Source organism: Panthera pardus, unplaced genomic scaffold (genome assembly GCF_024362965.1).
Source record: "Panthera pardus isolate Hobbes unplaced genomic scaffold, ASM2436296v1 HiC_scaffold_15, whole genome shotgun sequence".
In the NCBI taxonomy this organism is placed as follows: Eukaryota; Metazoa; Chordata; class Mammalia; order Carnivora; family Felidae; genus Panthera; species Panthera pardus.
Genome location: NW_026526710.1, coordinates 47,671,659 through 47,691,961, shown reverse-complemented (window position 1 = coordinate 47,691,961; position 20,303 = coordinate 47,671,659). Strand labels below are relative to the sequence as shown.

The following is a 20,303-nucleotide window of genomic DNA, read 5'->3' as shown; positions in this document are numbered from 1 at the left end:
CCCTTGTGTGGGTTTCCTGGTGAGGTCAGAGATCAGGTTGGGCAGGTGTGGCAGGTTCCAGAGCACAGCGGGCATCTTAGGGCTAGTGAGCCAGGACAGGCTCCAAATCCCTTTTCAGGATATGTGCCTCCTCCAACCTGTCTCTCTGGATGCTGCCCACTCTCTCCTTTCCTGTTCCTTTCCCTCCTTCTAATCCTTCTCCCTCCTGCTTCTTTAGATTTTCCCCTTCTCTCTGACTATCCGTTCTTTCTTTTCTTTCCATTATTTCCCCCTTTTCTCTTTCCCCTCTTCTACATAACCTCTGGGCAGAACGTAGCTCTGAAATGTGTGTTAGTCTGTTTATCAGAGGAAATTTTATGTTGTTTTTTCATTAGAACAAACCCCTGCATTGTTTTCTCACTCTTACAAGAAGAGCCAACTAAAGAAACAACCAAAAAGGAAGATCCCACTAATAAAATTGCTTACTGTTCCTTTAAATTTTATTAAACCCCATTCCACTAGAGCATGAAGAAAAGCAAGCTATTGTGTATGTCTGGTGAGGGTGGGGGCAGTGGATGCATTGAGCCTAGCTCCCAGCCCCTAGCACATCCAGAAAGATAGCACAGGGAAAGGGAAACAAAAATCTCAAGGAATTCTGGAGGTTCTTTCAGAAAACTTATTGCTCAGGGTGCAATAGTTCACTGCTCCCCAAGAGGCTTCATCCCCAACTTTCTCACTTGACCATAAGACCTCCTGGGGATTATATACATGTAGTTTTACTCACAGAGGATCCTCCAGAATTGGTTTCTTCTTGAACAGAATGCCTGGAATGCCTCAGGTCACTTTCATTTTAAGAAAGATTTAGTGTCTAATAGGGATTATCTTGTTAAGCAAGAGCAGTTAATACAATTTCATACCCAGGGACGTATGTTGTTCCAGAAACTCACATTTTGAAGGTGGTAGCCATGAAATCCAGAGAGGTAAGGGACTTGCCTACCATTGCCTACTATTAGGCAAGAAACACATCCCCAGCATCTAGGTTAGGATGATAAATTGCTACTGAGCAGAGATCATGGGCACATGTCTCAACATCTATAAAGTGCCATCTATTTCATACTCTAAAAGATGAAGATCAAAGCAAAGATTGTCAAAAGTGGGGTGTTGTAGATTCTGGGTCTGAAGTTCTCTCTTGTCCAGCAAAAGAGTGGGATGCAGGATTGAAAATGCGAGAAAGGCTAATATCCGAGAGGAGACAAGAGCCCCAAGTAAGGGTTCTTGCTTCTCCTTGCTCTGTTTTTATTAAGATCAGAAGGCTTACCAGTGTGATGGACGCGCACAAAGAGATGATGAAACCATGAACATTAACTCATGGGCGTGGAAAAAGGGGGTCTTGGAGATTTACAGCGTTAGGGGTTTGGGTCAGTACGAAACAAGATTCTGGTGCTGGGTGGAAGGTTGTTTACAGCAAACATGAGGCGCTACCTCTGTTTACCTGAACTGGTCTAGGGGATAAGAAAGAGCATGCTACCTCAGGGTCAACAAGGCACCTTTATTTTGCTAATTAGATCTGCTCTGGGCAACTTTGCACTGCTGTGGTCTAAAGTCCCATTTTCCTGTTTACCTATTTTGGTCCTTCCTTCCAGCGAAAGCAGCTTTCTGCTATTGTATTAAGTTGGGGGGCATTTCTGCCCTGAATACCTAATCTTGTTTACCTCATCTTGGATGTTTTCATCCTGAGATTCCCTATTGCTATACCTTTGGCCTATACTGGGGGCCTTTGTGCGGTTTGCTTAATCTTGGATATTTTCATTTTGAGATTCTCTATTCCTGTATCTTTGTCCTATACTGGGGACCTTTGTCCCGTTTACCCAATCTTGTTTACCCAAACATGGGTGTGTATATCCTATGGCTTTCTAATTCTTTATGCCTTGTTAACCCATCGATGCAAGCTTGGGGGATTCCTAAGCTTATTCCCCACAGTGGAGTTTGCTAGGTTCAATTTAATTGAAGATATGATACACCAACAACCCACTGGCTTTTCTCCATGTAGACGAACTATCTTTCGTTAGTAATAGTTATAATAGGTCTATGGTAGGTAAGGATCAAGTGCTCATTTTTACAAATTCTTCTGTAGTCTTCCAGGATCTGATAACTTCCTTGTTTTCCCAGTGTTTTCCAGGAAGAGGTATTCTATGTAAAAGATCTACCCAGGGCTTACTTTCATGTGATGCAAATAATATCAAGGGCACTAAGGTATCTCTCACTTGCACTGCTTTTGCTCTGCTCTAAGAGGCACTGCCCCTGTCTATTGCTCTGAGCTTCCTCATTTCTAGCACTAAAACCCTTCTTATTTCTCTTGCAACTTTTTCAGCATTTGAGAACCTGAGGACATTTAAGATGATCTAGTCTAGTAGTTTTCAAACTTCTTTTAACCATGGTCAAAAATATGGTGTATGTCACCAACCAATGCACACATACTCTTACTATGTGTGATGGACTCTATTTCCTTTTCCTTTTTGTTCTGTTTAATTCCATTAAAGATGTTCATCTAGACAGGTATACTAAATTGACTTAATGACCCATCATTAGGAAGTATGACCCATAGTGTCATAGGGAGTATATACCATAGAAAAACAGTGGTATAATCCAATTCTCTAGTTTTACAAATAAGCCAAGAAAGGTAAATAGATGTAAGTGACTTATCCAAGAATTTGTCCTAAATGTGAATTCTCAGTAAAGTTATTCAGAGCTGCAAGCCTTTATAGGTAGAAGGTGAATATCTAATTGTTTTTACCTCCTGGTAAGTTATTAATACATGTTTTTTGATTTTATGATTTTTCTTTTAGAAAGCCGGATTCTCCCATAATCTACAGCTAGTAGAAGAGATAATTTTGAAAACAATATTAAGAATTGATTGAAGAAGGTAATTTAATAAACAAGTATTCATTCCATGGCATTTTTGAGTGTGTAATATCTACGAGGCACAGTTTGAGCCTAGAGATACAAAGATGAATGAAATAGTGGTGGAATCTTGAATCAGGGTGTGCACATAGGCAAAGAAAGAAAATGACTAATTCATTTCTTATTGTGAAGGATTTTACATGACTCACTAGTTACGTGAAATTGACAAATATTTTAATGAATACCTACAATGGTGACTGTATTTTCTAAAACTCAGCTTGTCTAAGAAGAATGAGTATGTCAGTGGATAACAGGGAAATGATTTTAATTAAGACTGAAAGGGATAGTGATAATAATTGTGAACCTATCCTGGAAATCCAGGAAGTATGGTTACTATTAATTATGCACCCAACCCTAAGAATCGCCAACTGCTTCAAATGACAAAACTCATTATAAAGCCGTTTTTATTTTGGCCAGATTTTCCAGTTGACAATGGGATGGACGTTTTTCTCTTTTATGTAGTCACTGCTCATCAGTTTGTCATGGAGCTTAGTGGTTCCAACTTCAGATTTCACTTCTCAGCCTTTTTCCTGTTGAGCTACATGCTTTTCTGTCTTAGCTGAGGGCACTTAACAAATAAGTTGCCAAAACATGCAATGAACTGAACACACCCTTGTTTCAGAGAAAGGACACCCCTTTTGATTCCATGTAAACCATCATTCCTAAACCAGTGGGATTTTCTGTAGTCTTTTCTCCCTTCCCTTTCTTCTGCTCTCTAGGGGAAAGAGGAATCCTACAGGAGTGTGCTGCCTTCTTGACCTTCTCGGTTTTCCTTTCTGAAGTAGCCCATGGTGTAGGGCAGAAAGGCACTGTTGACTTGGTGAGAGACTGGGAGAGGCTTGAATTACAGGAGGGTAGGTGTCCTGTTTCCTCCTGTTCCACTAAAGAACTGCTCCCTCTTTCAGATTCTCCTGCTTGCTTCCTCCCAATAGAAAGCAAGTCTACCATCAGAAAATCTGAAGATTGAGGGAAGACACTAAGCACTTAAACCAGTTGGTTACCAGAATATGGTAATGGATTTTTCCTTTCCATTTCTTTAGATAATCACTTATTTTTCACTGATACATTTTATGAAATTGGGGTGGTGGAAAAGTGTTAAGGTTCCACTTGATTTTTTGTAGCACTTGCTGTGTGATATGGTCCTAAGGTACTGCTCAATTTTAGCATCCAGTGGAAGCTCTTGGCTCTAGCCACGTTGTGAAGATTATGCTATTGTTGAATAGATAACACCCATCAGCAAGAGTTCATGAATCTTATTAGCTTGTGATATACGTTTGAGGGGGAGGTTTGTTTGTAATTGTTGTTAAAGTGGTTACTGTATAAGCCGAATGTTCCCTCCATGCCCAGATCTTCCATTCTCTCTGGTCAAGGGTTAACACAAAACATTGTATCTTAGTTTTTCAACATCGTTTGTCATGGTAGCTTCTCTCCTGCCAATATCTCAGTGCAGGTGAAACAGAGAATGTAAATTCCCTAAGTTACAGGAGGTGGGTGAGCAACATTGGTTTGAAACTATGGAAATGGAGAAGATCAGGAACAAGCTAGTACTTGAAATGCACACATTGTGGAAGATTAGTCATAGTTTAATGTATTCCAGACAGTGTAAGAATATCAATTTTCTTTTTTGAAATTAAGAAGAAAGACAAGCATTAAGTGTCATCTCAGGATGGGATCTACAATCATCATGTCAGATCATGCTTTATCTTTGCTGGGAATAGTTTTTTTCCTCTAAAGCACATGTTTAAATCTAAGGATCTTTCTTGGTGGATGGTGAACCTAGTTCTTTCAACCAGCTGACAGGTGGTACTTTGGAGATGCCAGTGTGGCATTGTAGTTTAGGTTTTCTCTTACTCTTTTGCGAGGAGAGATTTTTTTTCAGTGTTCAAATTGTTAGATGGTAATTTGGTACTTTCTTAGAAAATTATAGCATATAATTTTCGTTCTAGGATTACATTATACATAGATCAGAGCTGAAGACATAGATACATTGCCTTCACTCGAGAAAAATGAGTAAGTTCTAGGGCCATCAAAAATAACCTGGTGAAATTTAAGCCTTGATAGTGGGGAGTATCTATCTAAATATTCTTCTATAATGCTGGCATCTTAACAAATGAATATGTATCATAATAATGTGATACATTTCTTGGATCCATGGTCTCTGTCACAGTACTGGAAGGGAAACTGGAACTTCAGAAGTTGAACAATATATACTATGGCTGTGATTATTGCACTTTGGTGTATAAGGTATTTTTACAAACATTCAGGACTATCTTGTTAATGTGTTGTAATATAGAGTTTCTTTAATTTTTTTTAAATAAAATTTTTTTTAATGTTTATTTTAGAGAGAGAGAAAGAGAGAGAGAGAGAGAGAGAGAGAGAGACAAGAGTGTGAATGGGAGTGGGGCAGAGAGAGAGGGAGACACAGAATCTGAAGCAGGCTCCAGGCTCTGAGCTGTCAGCACAGAGTCCAATGTGGGACTGGAACCCATGAGATGGGAGATCATGACCTGAGCCGAAGTTGACTGCTTAACCGACTGAGCCACCCAGGTGCCCCATAATATACAGTTTCTTAAGTGCATAAGTTTGTAGAAATTTAAATTCCAATGGAAATAATGTAAAATGCATGTAAAGTTCCACATCATTATTTACAATATGAAAAGAGTGGAAGAAACCTCAGTGCTCATTCATGGCATGAAATATCCCTTAAAATACTTTCATAAAGAATTTTAAATATAAAGTAGGCGTGAGATTTTATATATCATAATCTCAACTTTAAAATCAGATGCAGTGGGGGCACCTGGGTGGCTCAGTCGGTTGAGCAACCGACTTTGTCTCAGGTCATGATCTCACAGCTCGTGGGTTCGAGCCCTGTGTCGGGCTCTGTGCTGACAGCTCGGAGCCTGGAGCCTGCTTCTGATTCTGTGTCTCCCTCTCTCTCTGCCCTTCCCCCACTGTTGTCTCTGTCTCTCTCAAAAATAAACATTAAAAAAAATTAAAAAAAATAAAATGAGACGCAGTGAGTAAGACTGTAGAGAAAGGATATAGAAGCTAGGTTTAACAGTCACGAGTTTGGGTTTCTTGGGCGTTAACCTGTCAGCTGAAGGGTAGAGCTGGGGAAACGTTAACTGAAAGGAAAACTATCATGGTGCTAGCAGAGGTTGTCTCTGGGTAATTGTATATGATTTCTGTTATCTTTTTGTATTTCCTAAATTTTCTACAATAGCTATACCCTAATTTTATCGTAGAAAATAATGAAAGCTGCACTAATAGCAAAACAAACAAACAAAAACAACAAAAACCTTAAAATCTTAACACTGACCTATTTCAAATTTTTCATTTCTCTCCCTTATAAATGTAGAAAGCATTTTATTCTTGAGATGAAAGTTTGGGCCTTAGTATCCATATTCTGCTCCTTTAGCAGATAGTCCTCCCGAGAGACACCTGTTTCAAGGGCATGTACTGGGCTTGATGGCTTGAGGTTGCAGTGCCATCTTTGGGACATGGCTGGCATAGCTGGTTGTCACCATTTGTTGACGATGTGAGATACACAATTATAATATGGTTTTGTGATAGAGGCCGCTAATACGGGCAGTTAATTGGTCCATTATCCCAAGGATTATGATGAGTGGATGAAACTCCAGTCATTCTCTCACTGTCTTGGTTCATTGAAATAGCTTCCTCATTGATCTCCTATTAACAGCCTCATTGTGCCCTTTGATCTGTACCAGAGCAAAGTTCACAAGTGATTTCTTTTTCTTTTTTTTAAAAAAAAATTATTTAAATTCAAATTAGTTAACCTACAGTGTAGTATTGGTTTCAGGAGTAGAACCCAGTGATTCATCTCTTACATAGAACACCCAGTGCTCATCCCAACAAGTGCCCTCCTTAATGCCCATCACCCATTTAGCTCATCCCCCTGCCCACCTCCCCTCCAGCAACTCTCAGTTTGTCTTCTGTGTTTAAGAGTCTCTTATGGTTTGCCTACCTCTCTGTTTTTACCTTATTTTTCTTTCCCTTCCTCTATCTTCATCTGTTGTGTTTGTTAAATTCCACATATGAGTGAAGTCATATATTTGTCTTCCTCTGACTGACTTATTTCATTAGCATAATACACTCTAGTTCCATCCATATTGTTGCAAATGGCAAGATTTCATTCTTTTTGATCGCTGAGTAATATTCCTTAATGAGGAAAAACTGAGAGCTTTCTCCCTAATGTCCAGAACATGACAAGGATGTCCACTCTTACCACTATTGTTTAACATAGTACTGGAAGTCCAAGCCTCAGCAATCAGACAAAAAAAGAAGAAAGAAAGAAAGAAAGAAAGAAAGAAAGAAAGAAAGAAAGAAAGAAAGGTTATCCAAATTAGCAAGGAAGAAATCAAACTTTCACTCTTCACAAATGACATGATACTCTATGTGGAAAACGTGAAAGACTCCACCAAAAAACGGCTAGAATTGATCCATGAATTCAGCAAAGTCACAGGATATAAAATCAACATACAGAAATCAGTTGTATTTCTATACACCAATAATGAAGCAGCAGAAAGAGAAATCAAGGAATCAATCTCATTTACAACTGCACTGAAACCCAAAGAATACCTAGGAATAAACCTAACCAAAGAGGTAAAAAGACCTTTATGCTTTAAACTATGGAAAGCTTATGGAAGAAATTGAAGAAAACACGAAGAAATGAAAAAACATTTCCATGCTCATGGATTGGAAGAACAAATATTGTTAAAATTTTGATAGTACCCGAAGCCATCTACACATTTAATGCAGTCTCTATCAAAATAATACTAGCATTCTTCACAAAGCTAGAAAAAACAATTCTAAAATTTGTATGGAACCAGAAATGACCCCGAATAACCAAGGTAATGTTGAAAAAGAAAATCAAAGCTGGAGGCATCACAATTCCAGGCTTCAAACTACATTACAACATTTTACTCATCAAGACAATATGGTAGTGGCACGAAAACAGACACTCAGATCAGTGGAACAGAACAGAGAACCCAGAAATGGACCCACATACATATGGCCAACTAATTTTTGACAAAGCAGGAAATAGCATCCAATCAGCAAATGCTGTAGGGAAAACTGGACAGCAACATGCAGAAGAATGAACCTGGACCACTTTCTGACACCATACACAAAAATGAACTCAAAGTAGATGAAAGACGTAAACATAAGACAGGAATTTGTCAAAGTCCTAGAGGAGACGACAGACAGCAATGTCTTTGACCTTGGTTGCAGCAGCTTCTTACTTGACACGTCTCCAGAGGCAAAGGAAACAAAAGCAAAAATGAACTATTGGGATCTCATCAAGATAAAGAGCTTCTTCACAGTGAAGGAAACACAAGTGATTTCCAATTCGGTGTTCTCCTTTAAATATTTCTGTGGTTTTCTTTAAGATAAAAATAAGAAATCCTTAGCATGTCATACATTTTAGGCTTCTGACTTCTTGTCCGTACAAACTTCTCTCCAGCCTTACCAGATTACTTCCAGTTTTCAGAGGAGCTCATCTCTTTTTCCATGTCCCCTGTTTCTCTGTTTCTCTCCCATTCTAGCGTGCCCTTCCCATTTCTTCATCTGGCTGTTTCCCATGGGTCCTTCCAGACTCAGGTGAAAGGCCACTGCTGAGAAGCTTTTCCCAGCTCCACTCAGCCCCCAATCTTATTTATTCCCCTGGGTAACACTTGTCATACTGCATTTTAACTCTTTACTTCTTCCTGCATTGAATTGTGAGGTCCTTGGTGTCAAGGACCTTAGTTCACCTCTCTACTCCTAGCAGTTAGCTCACAGGTAAATAGTGAAATGATCAAACATCATTGAATGAATGAATGAATGAATGAGCTTTGGAATCAGGTCACGGTGTTCCCGTAACTTTTCTTTCTCTTAATTTTCTCCATCTATAAAGGAAGATCATAGGTGGATTAAATAAGAATATGTTTGAAAAGCAATTAGCATAATGGCTTGGGTATAATAACAAAGAAACATTTGGTTTTTTATTCTTCTCTCTTTACAACACCTCTCTAGTTTCATGTTTCTCACACCTGGTGGCTCATGTCTCACTGATACCAAAGTCCCCACCCAGTCAGTGCCTCCTGTGTATTCAAATGTGTAATGAAGTCTCCCCAGTCAACCAGTGGTTATGCTGATCACATGCATGCGCTATGACTTTTGTACCAACACCTCACCATCACTCACCACACATACTCACTGCCTCCCCGTTAAGCACACAGTCAGCATCTCTCTTACCTTTGACTTAGTCATCTTGCTAATCACAGAGAAACTCAGCTTTATGGATTCCTAACCTAAGTGTGGCCCTCTTTTTGAGAAAAACTTTTCAATGCTGAGAGTTGGTCTTTTATGCCAACAACAGTAAATACAGGTTGTCCTCAGTTTTCATTTGTTCCACTTTGATTCAACCTACTTTATCCACATTATATATTGGCACCTTTATGTTGCCTTTCTGTGCACGGTTTCACCCACACAGGAGCTGATGAACAAGTACTTTGTGGTAGCACAGGATGCCTGCCTGCCTGCCGGCCGGCAGTTCACGTCCCCACAATTGCTATCTCTGTTTGTGAAGGAGAATTTTTTATTTTTCTTTTAACGTTTATTTATTTTTGGGACAGAGAGAGACAGAGCATGAACGGGGGAAGGGCAGACAGAGAGGGAGACAAAGAATCTGAAACAGGTTCCAGGCTCTGAGCAGTCAGCACAGAGCCTGGCGCGGGGCTCGAACTCACGGACCGCAAGATCGTGACCTGAGCTGAAGTTGGACGCTCAACCGAGTGAGCCACCCAGACGCCCCGTAAAGGAGAATTTATATGTGTAATTAATAGGGTTTTATTGCCTTTTCCTTTATTATTTTTTAAAATGGTAAGACACTCACAATCTTTTGTTTATTTACTTTCTTAGCAATCCACAAAAGCACCAGCACCCCCCTGCCAGGGATCCCTTCCCAATGTGAATTGTTTCTTCAGTCTTACTGTCATTTCAAACAAGTTGAAATAGAATTTAAAGAAGTTGTCTTAGCAAATTAATTTTCATTACCTGTGCTTCATATTTAGTCCATGTTTAAAATATTGTAACAACCATTAGAACATTGCAATGTTCAAGAAGTTGTACCATATTTAGTGACAGTAAATGAGTTTTTTTGGGAATGAGTTATTTTCCATGTAACAAATACGTGCAATTTTTAGGGTTCATTTATTTGATTTTCGTGGTTGTTTTGATGAAAAGTTAAGAACCTTTCTGGGAAGGTTTTTTTCCATGTAACAAATAAGTGTAATTTTTAGAGTTCATTTATTTGATTTTCATGGTTGTTTTGATGAAAAGTTAAGAACTTTTATCTTAATATTAGGAACTCTATATTTCTTGCTGTATACTCTATGACTTACACACATACACACACACACACACACACACACACACACACACACACATTTTGTTACCAAACTTACATGGAATACATGGTTTTGAAAGAGAAAAAACCCACAATCAATTGCTCTAATGAAAGGTAACCTTATTATCAGCAGCCTCTCAAAGTTTCAGAAATTTTAACTTTCTTCTGAAGTATTTATCCTGCCTAAAATCTCTTTCTCTGTAACATTTTAACATTTATTTTATTCAGCTATAACATAGCTTCTTTCAAAAAGCACACGAGGTTTTCAATAGCTTTATTACTTTTTCTGCAAAAGGTAAATTTCTCCTGAAATTAACTGTCTTTGTGAGTTATATACTTGCATTTTCTTGCTAAGAGTGGCATTTACACAAGCATTTCAAAGATCATTCAAAGGGCTGCTATCAAGAGGCAATGTTGTTGAATTGCAGACATTTCCTTTTAGATGCCTGAGAGCATTGGACTATATTCTTCACTTCTTTTTTTTATATATATATGAAATTTATTGTCAAATTGGTTTCCATACAACACCCAGTGCTCATCCCAAAAGATGCCCTCTTCAATGCCCCTCAGTTTGTTCTCAGTTTTTAAGAGTCTCTTATGCTTTGGCTCTCTCCCACTCTAACCTCATTTTCTTCACTTCTAAGATTAATGAGTGCATGCTGTGTCCTAGACATTCTGTTAATCCTGGAGAAAAGCAGTGCCCTTGTTCTCAAGGCGCTCACAGGCTGATAGGCATAGGACAAACAGCGTGTTGCTGGTGGGAGTAAAGGAGACTTAGCTAAGCCAGCAGGTTGGGGCTGTGAAAGAGATATCAGGAAATGCTCCCAAGAAGTGGCAATGCTTGAGGTGAGTGTTGAAGGGTAAGGAGAAACAAGCTACTTAGATGAGGAGAGTGAAGAGGGCTCCAGGTAAAAGAACCGGGGAGGGGCAGAGTGACAGAGGTATGAAAAAGCATGCCCTATTCTAGAAACTGAAAATAGTCCATGCATCTCACTTAAAGTTAAAAAAAAAAAAAAAAAGTAAAAGGCATTCAGTGTAGAAAAACTTTGGAGTCACTTTAAATATTAACTGGGGTCCCTGGGTGGTTCAGTCAGTTAAGCCTCCGACTTCGGCTCAGGTCATGATCTCATGGCTTGTGAGTTCCACGTTGGGCTCTGCGCTGACAGCTTGGAGCCTGGAGCCTGCTTCAGATTCTGTGTCTCCCTCTCTTTACCCCTCCCTGCTCGTGTTCTGTCTCTCTCTGTCTCAAAAATAAATAAACATTGAAAAACAATTTTTTTAAATATTAAAAAAATTTTTAGGTTTATTTATAAGAGAGAGAGAGAGAGAGAGAGAGAAGCAGCATGAACAGGGGAGGGGCAGAGAGAGAGAGAGGGAGAGAGAGAATCCCAAGCAGGTTCTACATTGTCAGCATAGAGTCTGACACAGGGCTCGATCCCACGAACTGTGAAATCATGACCTGAGCTGAAATCAAAAGTCAAATGTCCAACCATATGAGCCACCCAGGCGCCCCTGATTGCGGTCACTTTAGACCACCCAGCATATACCTGCTCATTGCAGTGGTTGTCCAAGAGGATCTCTGATGCTTTAGAGCCACCAGGCTCACCCTGGAATGTTGCCTTTTCATAAGATCCTAGGCTCTCTGCCTCAGTAATCTGGCCTCAAGGGCATCTCTGTAATCAACAACACACCAACTATCATGAGGACTCCTGGTGGCTTCCCCAGTGTCATCTCATAAAATAACACCATTTGACCATTTACCAGCACACAAAATTTCGTTTGTTCCTCATTTTATACCAAGTTAAAACCAAACCCCTAATGGGATTCAGGATTCTTTACCATGTGCCTTTCTCACATATCCTTTCAGAATTAGGTCAAAAGAATTCGAAGATTAAGAACAAGAGTAGGCCTGGGGCACCTGGGCGGTTCAGTCAGTTAAGCGTTCGACTTTAGCTCAGGTCATGATCTCGTAGTTCGTGATTTCAAGCCCTGTGTTCGGCTTTGTGCTGACAGCTTGGATCCTAGAGACTGCTTCAGATTCTGTGTGTCCCTCTCTCTCTGCCCCTCCTGGCTCATGCTCTGTCTCTCTCTGTCAAAAATAAACATTAAAAAATTAAAAAAAAATAATAAGAGTAGGCCATCCTGGGTTTGAATCTTAATCCTGCTACTCAATTAAGCTCTAACATAAAAATAAGAAATTCTTTTTGCTTTAGTGTCTTCATGTATGACATGGATATCAGTCATACCGTGTAGTGTGGTTTTAAGAATTCAATAGGCTAATATATTCTGAGTAATTGGTATAGTAAACATCATATAAAATGGCTGACTATGAAATAATTTTATAATGCCTATTTTGTTTCAGACTTTTTTTTATTATATTTAATTTGACCACTTAATATTCTTTGAATATGCTGTTTTTAGTTTTTATGCCTTTGGAATCCCTGTCAGATGACATTCTATTTGGCCTAGCCCAGATCTCACCATCTTCAAGGAGCCTTCCTTAATTCCCCTTATTGAAATTAATTATTCTTTTCTTACTTCAACAGAAATTAGTACCTCTGGTAAAAGAGGAACAATAATGATAATTTTATTGAATTTAAATCCAGTGGGAAAAGAGGATATTTAATTCTGTAACGCATACAGTGTTTAGAGCAATTTCTGGAATTTATTCAGTTGACTTGTTGACTAAACTAACGTTTATAGTGAGCATCTCCTAAGAAAATAATGATTTTACTGAGAAATTTTACCATTGGTGAGTAAATGAATTATTCTGAATTTCATTTTACAAATGAATCCATGCTCCTGTATTATATACATCATGATAGAGATGATAATCACCTAGTAACACGATGGGAAAAAGGTTTTCTGGATGTATGTTTGCGTGTAGAACACTACATGCACCAAAGAGAAAATGAAATGTTTCTTTCCTTATCACATATTTTTTATTGAAGACATATATAAAACACTATTACATTCAGGAATACATTGCAATCAGAAATATCTAATCCAAAAGAGGAAATTTTTTTAAATAATTTTTTTTGGAAACAAGGTTATAAATACTCTGTCTTCTTAATGTCTTCCTCTCCCTTCACCTAACAAGACTTTTCTGAGCGAACCCATTTATGCATTTGAATGCTTTCTCTACAGGTAATTGCATAGGGTGAGAGATATGACTGAAATTACACATTATTATATTTATTCATTAGATCTCATTTCTTGGGCTTCTGGGTTCATTTTCAAACCTTAAAATAAATGCTATATCAGCTTTATCTCCTAGATAAATCAGTATCCTAGCTCTTCAGCAGTGAAGGGGAAATCTTGCTTTCCACTTTCTGTTTTGTTTGATATTTTAAAAATATACCAATTTCAGAGATTTAAGTCATATATGAGTGATACTGACCGTCTTGGAATGATGGAGTTCTCCTCACTGATAATGTTAAAAGAGAAAATGAAATGGTTCTGGTCTTGTTTCCATGAATAGTGTAAGGGAAAACATCCACCAGATGCACATTTTCTCTTTTGGAAGCACCCTTAAATCTTTGTGTATTGATGGAAGGAAAAGTTCACAAAGAAATTTTCTTACCCTTCTCACAAGAGATTTCGGTGAAATTCTTATGCTTAGTACTATTTTCTTAATTTCTCAGTCTTAAAGTATTTTCAGTTTTAATACTGTTAGCACCTTACATTTAATTATTCACTAGTTTTTTTTCATAATTTAAAAAATTATTGTCCCAATAACATGCAAAGTTCAAAAGCAGAATATCCACATCAGGATATGCCACAGGACTGAGTGCATGAGAGATGTTACATGGCTGGGACTGTTAAAATGACCATGGTACTGATGCTCCTTGGCTACCCTATGGATTCGTCAAATTATAGAGTTATGAAATGTAGCAGAATCTTGGTTGTGAATAACTACGGTAAAGAATGACTATAACAACTGGTAACACACATGATTTGGAAAAGATGAGAAAACATGTAAATAACCTTCTGGCATTATACCGTTGTAGCCATTCAGCATTTAAACTTCACAAAACCCATTTTTTTTTTTTTTTGAGAGATAGTTTTTCTTCCAAGTAGGAAATAGCAAAGACCCTGCAACAGACCAAACTAGATCCTCTCCGTGTCTGATGAGGTTATAACATTGAAACACTGGCCAGAGTGCCCAAGCAATGGCCTCAAGGTTTTGTACCACAACTAGCAGGTTGTGGTCATTTTACCTCTCTAGTTCTAGATTCCTCTTCTGTAAAATAAGAGAATTGGACAAGAGGTTATGTGTGATGCTCCAAGTTCTACAGTAGTTTTAGTTATAAAGGAACAAATCAAGAAGCAATGCGGTTATTTCCTTCCAAAAGGAATAAGCCCTGACAATAAGTTTATTTCATTTACATTGTCTTACTGGTCATATTATAGTTACCACTATACAGTTTACATATGTTACAGAATTAAATAAAACTATCTTGCTAGAACCTCTCTTTCACAAGCCCACTTTATACCTACAAGGAGTAGCTATCTGTGCAAGTGTTTCCGTTTCATTCATTCAGCAGGAGCAGCAATGTTAAAAAGAGAAACACAACTTGGTAGTGGACTTAAATATTTTGTTACTTATTCTTGGTAGGAACCCAAAGCTGTATCCCCAGGGTTTTAAGTCTAGAAATGAGTTAGAAGTTCTATGAAGTGAGAAATCATGTTTGTCTTCTTCCCCTATATATTGACGGAGACGAGACCAACACTCCACACATAATAGCTTCTAAGTAAATATTGTTGAATACGTGCATGACTACAGAGGTGCTTTGGAGAATATCTGATTGCCAAATGAAAGCTCTATGACTCAGGTCACTGAAACCGAGTAAACCATATTTCATATGGTTTTTTGACATAATTAGCAAGAATAGAGAAAACATTCCCCTTAAGAAGGAAATACTCTAATACTTTCCCTAAGAACTGTTTATACTCCATCATTGTCATAATTCTTTTGACTATCATAAATTATTTTACAGTTACTGATATAAATCAATAAAGTGCGATACACATTCATCCATATTGATTTATGTATATATGCATATCTATCTATCTATCTATCTATCTATATATAATTCTTTTCGGTGAACCATTTTCAGTGGTGCATTCAGCTGGCAAACACTTTCCCTGTATTATATTAACCATGCCCTAAATATTGCATATCTTGAGAAACCGAACAAATGACTTCAGATATCTAATGATAGATGCTCTATTTTCCTTTTAAATCTTCTTTCAGAAATGTATACTTCATTCACTTTTTCAATTAAAAATTTTTAATAGAAATATTTCTCTAAAGGTATTTGCCTGGCAAATGCAGGCAAGATTTCTTTTGCAACCTCCAAGAACAAGAGCATCCTGGCTTACATGACCAGTCCTATGGGGCTGAAGACCTCTAAGATTCACCTTATGAGTTATGTGCTATTTATTAGATGGTATCAAAGGATAGAAAACATTTTCTTTAAGTTTTTTGGCACATTATTTAAAACCAGAAAGAATTACAAAAGGCTTATCTAAAGTGCTTAGCCATATTATCCCCCCGCCCCAAAGATATATTCAAAGAGTGGCATTGATCTTAGAATGTTCAAATATTTGTCGGCTGCTAAAATGTTAAATATACTACATTATACATCTTTGATGGATATGTTGGTGATCACTAGGTGGAAGGTGTCCATATAGAATACTGACCAAAAGCACTTACTGTTGGGAGTAATGTATGTTACTATATCGTGTTACTCTGTGTCGAGATGTCATTGGAGATGTGGAGCCAGTGGTTTGACTTACGTGAATGTTGGGACTCATCATTTGTGTCACTTGAATTTCTGGCCCTACCAAAATACTGCCACTCATTACAGGCCCCATACAGCCATCAGTCATGCTACCATTGCTCGTGTCAGGCATACCAGGACTAGACAGCACTCTCTCGGCATAGATTACATTGTGCGTGTTGGCTAACTCAGCAGGTATGCAGATATTCCCTTGAACATCATAGACAGGTGCCATTACTGTTTCGGTCACTACAACACTGGGTGCAAGCTGAGGATCGAAAACAATTGTTGTGGGTTGCACACATGGGTCAGCTGTTGTATAAGTCTCTGTCACTACGATATCCCCATGGATCATGGGTTCCGGTATTGCCATTTCTGCCTGGAATTCAGCTTCTGAGAGGGTCATTCCTGAAGATTCATTAACAAAATAATTAGGCCCCAGCAAAGGCAGGTCAGTACTGATAGGTATACAGGCCTGCTGTGAAGGAAATGGTTCAATTTCTGTGTCTAAGCAGATTTCAGCCAGAGTCCTAAATTTTGGGTCTAAAGTTTCCATGTAGCTTTCATCTAAATCATCCACAATCCAACTGCAACAACCAATGGAGCCAACAGGAGACCCTACTCCCTCGTGGTCATAAATGAGCAAGCAGTCGTTTGCAGGCCGACATTCATCTTCATCTGCATAAGCATACGCTTTCTAAAATTAGAGGAAAAACAGGAAGTTAAAAGTTACTTTTCCTTTAAAATAACCAAAGAATGACAACAATGCTTTAGAGATGTCTGATCTGAGAAGATTATAATGGAATGAACTGAAAAAAACACTGACGATTTTTCGCTGTATTTCTAAATAATTGGAATTTTTAAAGGAGATCAGAGGGCACTAATGGTGTATAGAATCTGAAGCAATGTAAACTGCTCTTATTTGAAAGCTAACAAATAATAGTTTCTGCATTTTATTCAGATTTTGGCAATCTGAATTTTTCAGACAATGTTTTAACTTTTTGGATTTATAGTCTTTTGTTTTTGAGGGGTCTAGAAATAACAAAATATATTTAGTTATGTTCAACATGTTATTTATTTAAGGAGAGATATTTGATCAACTTGGAATAAAAGCATGTATAAACATGTCAGTATCTTTAAGCTTCAGAGACTTATGTCCAAATGTTCAGTGGTTTTACATGACCGAAGCAAAGAGAGCCAAGATGTCTTTGGAGTTAGGTTAACAGGAAGAAGGCACTAAAAGGTTATCTACTGTGACTTTCAAATTATTTTTAATGGTGGACCCTTTGAATGTAATGCTAGGTAGGAGCCCTGTATATGGAACTAATGAAAGGGAACTTCTCTGTGGGAAGATGATGAGGTGGCTGCTCTCCTCCAGCTGCTGTGGCTCTTGTTGGGTTCCGTGAAATCCTACGGGGCCTGGCATAATCTTATCCCCTCTCTGTTTCATAAATAAGGTAACTGAAAGCCCAGAGAGAGTGAATGGCGTGCCCCAGACTCAAATAATCATAGAATGCTACCTCAAATCCAACTATCCTTTTTACCCTACATCATGCTGCTTACCCTCTGGTCTATGCGAGATTCTAAATTCTACCATTAGAAATGGATGGTTTTAAGTCTTGAAAGCAATTATTCATGAGTTTGGTATTACCATAAACATGCCGCTTAATATTTTCAAGTGACACCTCAGTAAGAGGATAATCCCCCTTGTCGGGGGCACAAGTTGGCTGTGGGGGTGGAGGGTGGTGGTGTAAAACATGGCAGAAAAGAAACACTGTACGTTCTGCAGAGGTTTTATCTTGTAGGGGGAGAGGCTGCATCTCACCACCTCTGAAACCTAGTGCCGTTTTTTAAAAGTTTTTTGTTTGTTTGTTTTTGGGTTTTTTGTTTGTTTGTTTGTTTTGAGAGAGAGAGTGGGAGAGGGGCAGAGAGAGGGAAAGAATCCTAAGTAGACTCCTGCATTGTTAGTGCAGAGCGCGATGTGGGGCTCGAACTTACAAACCCTGAGATTTAATGTATCAGGCACCAATTGTAATCAAAGGAAAAATTTTGAAAAATCAAAGGACATTAAAGGTAAGGCTCTTTTAATGTTACTGTGAATTTTATGAATGATTCATTAAATATAATTTCTATGTCATTTCTATGACACATAATTTGTGCCCATTTATTGGGTGTACTTAGTGATATCTATCACTCATCTAAATAATCAATACTGTTCATGTGATGGTATTTGTAATCACCAATTTTAGGGAATAGCTTACATTTACAACAACATCCTTAACATTTTTTGTTGTTGTTGTTAATAGCAGGTAATAACTCATGTATTACCATATATGGAATAAAACAGGCTAGTTGAAATATGAGATGAAATGGATTGCTATTAAATGAAATAAACATACTAACTAGGGATTCACAGGGGATTTATTTACCCTTTGTGCCACCCTGTCAGGCCAACCCAATGCCTATGGAGCTTTCTTCTTTGGAATGGTCAGACCCATGATCCCTTCTCTTAGTGAGGGACACGTATCCCTTGGGGATGGGGCACTGGATAGAGAATAGGAGACCGGGGTTCTAGGCCCTGATCTATCACCAAGTCATGATGATACTCTGTTTCTGAGTTATCATTCTCTTCCTTTCCCAGTCCTGGTTTTTAATTTATTTTTTTCTCCTTTCATTGGAGGTACCTGCAGGGTAGGAAGGACACCATAAAGAGAGGACATGCATACATTTTTTTTTTTTCTTGATCAGGATCTTCCCGTTTTGCTGCTGCTATGGGAAACAAAGTGGTAAAAGCAAGAGACAGAAGACAGAAAAATGGGAAAAAATGAAGTAGGGAATAATGAGAGATGCTAGCCTTTTCCACGATAGTAAGATGGATGTATGTCAATTGAATATGAAATGCTTTGGCAAATTGGCTTTCTGTATTATAAGGAGAAATGAAATACTTTTTATTCAGGATTGAAATAGAGTTGAGAATAACTGAATATATTTCAGAAGAACCTATTGCCATCATTGTTATCATTCAGTCTCAAGACTATTTTGTATAACCGTGTGCAGGGGGATTACCTCAGAGAAATAACTGTCCAGGAAAGCCATGTTCAGGCCCGTGTCTGCATATTCCCACTGGGTTCCTATTGTGGAACTCCTCCTCCGTCGAGCTCCTGCTGAACCTCCGGCCGCCACGCCAGCGGCCGTCACAAGGTCTGTGTTCAGTTCCACTCCTGACACACCCCCTTCAACCGTTCCTCCGCCCGCGTAGGTGTTAGTGTAGATTTCTGAAAGGACAGAGCATTCATGGAACAGTGCTTGAGTGGTCCGCACTGTTCATCCATGTCAAACCCTGCTAGCCACTGTCTGCCATGTTGCACCACCACACATGTGAGTAGGTCCTGGAAAGCAAGGCCAGGAGCTATTTGAAATCTGCCCAGTCTTAGTTCCCTCATAAAATAAAAGTCAGTAAATGGTACAGAGGGAGCCAGCTTTTGGAATTGGCCTCTGATTTGCACAAAAATATCCCCTAGACTCACAGGTATGGAGCCAGCCAAGGGGAGCAGGGCCTCTGCCTGTCTGCATCAGTCCTTCTGTCACTGCCTCTGGCAAGCTCCCTGGCCTGTGTGAGAGGGCTTGCACCCCCCTCAGGACCGCTCCACAGCAAGGCCAGCAGAAACTGAAACAGTCCTCACTCACCACCGGTGCTGGAGGGAGAGCTGGCTTTCACAGGAATGCTCAGCCACCTTAGACTCTGCATCAGAGTCTGGTTTGGGATACTGAGGAAGCACTGCTGAGAAATCTCATGTTTGTCCTAGAACTGGACGACCTCTCTACTTCGTTCATTCATTGCCCACTAGTTGAATATTTTACAGTATTCCTAGGTGTACATGGAACTGGTAAATTAGGAGACTATAAGTCTGGTGAGGCAAATGCATGGATTGCATTGGCAGATATACTGTTTTTTTAAAGGCACTTATACATGAAATTAATCAAATGCAAATGCATGGATTTAAGAAGAATTCTTCAGTGTATTATTAGAAGAGCATATTTGCTGCTTTTTCTTTTCTCTTATTATTATTATTATTATTTTTGAACAGCTTTATTACAAATAATGGCTCCAGTAGCTGTCTGTGCAAGGCACTGTTCTAATGTATATTTTTAATGTATATATACATATT

At 38.7% G+C, this 20,303-nt stretch overlaps 2 protein-coding genes across 4 annotated transcripts in view; one reads left to right on the top strand and one right to left on the bottom strand.

The window, feature by feature from the left end:
- The window catches only part of DSC1 (desmocollin 1), a 351,913-nt gene that overhangs the window by 62,144 nt on the left and 269,466 nt on the right, over nucleotides 1–20,303 (top strand). The window contains exon 1 of one of the 3 annotated variants that reach the window (XM_053902525.1): nucleotides 3,933–3,950. The exons of the other annotated variants lie outside the window; for them this stretch is intronic. Coding sequence (XP_053758500.1) covers nucleotides 3,948–3,950 — 3 coding nt within the window. The 5' untranslated portion in view covers nucleotides 3,933–3,947. Of the gene's footprint in view, nucleotides 1–3,932; nucleotides 3,951–20,303 lie in introns of those variants that run through there. 3 annotated transcript variants of the gene reach the window in all.
- Nucleotides 13,268–20,303, bottom strand: part of DSG4 (desmoglein 4) — a 46,632-nt gene continuing 39,596 nt past the window's right edge. Inside the window, exons 15-16 of the mRNA XM_019465473.2 lie at nucleotides 19,201–19,409; nucleotides 13,268–16,831 (exon numbers count right to left, since the gene is read on the bottom strand). Coding sequence (XP_019321018.1) covers nucleotides 16,064–16,831; nucleotides 19,201–19,409 — 977 coding nt within the window. The 3' untranslated portion in view covers nucleotides 13,268–16,063. The remainder of the gene's footprint in view (nucleotides 16,832–19,200; nucleotides 19,410–20,303) is intronic.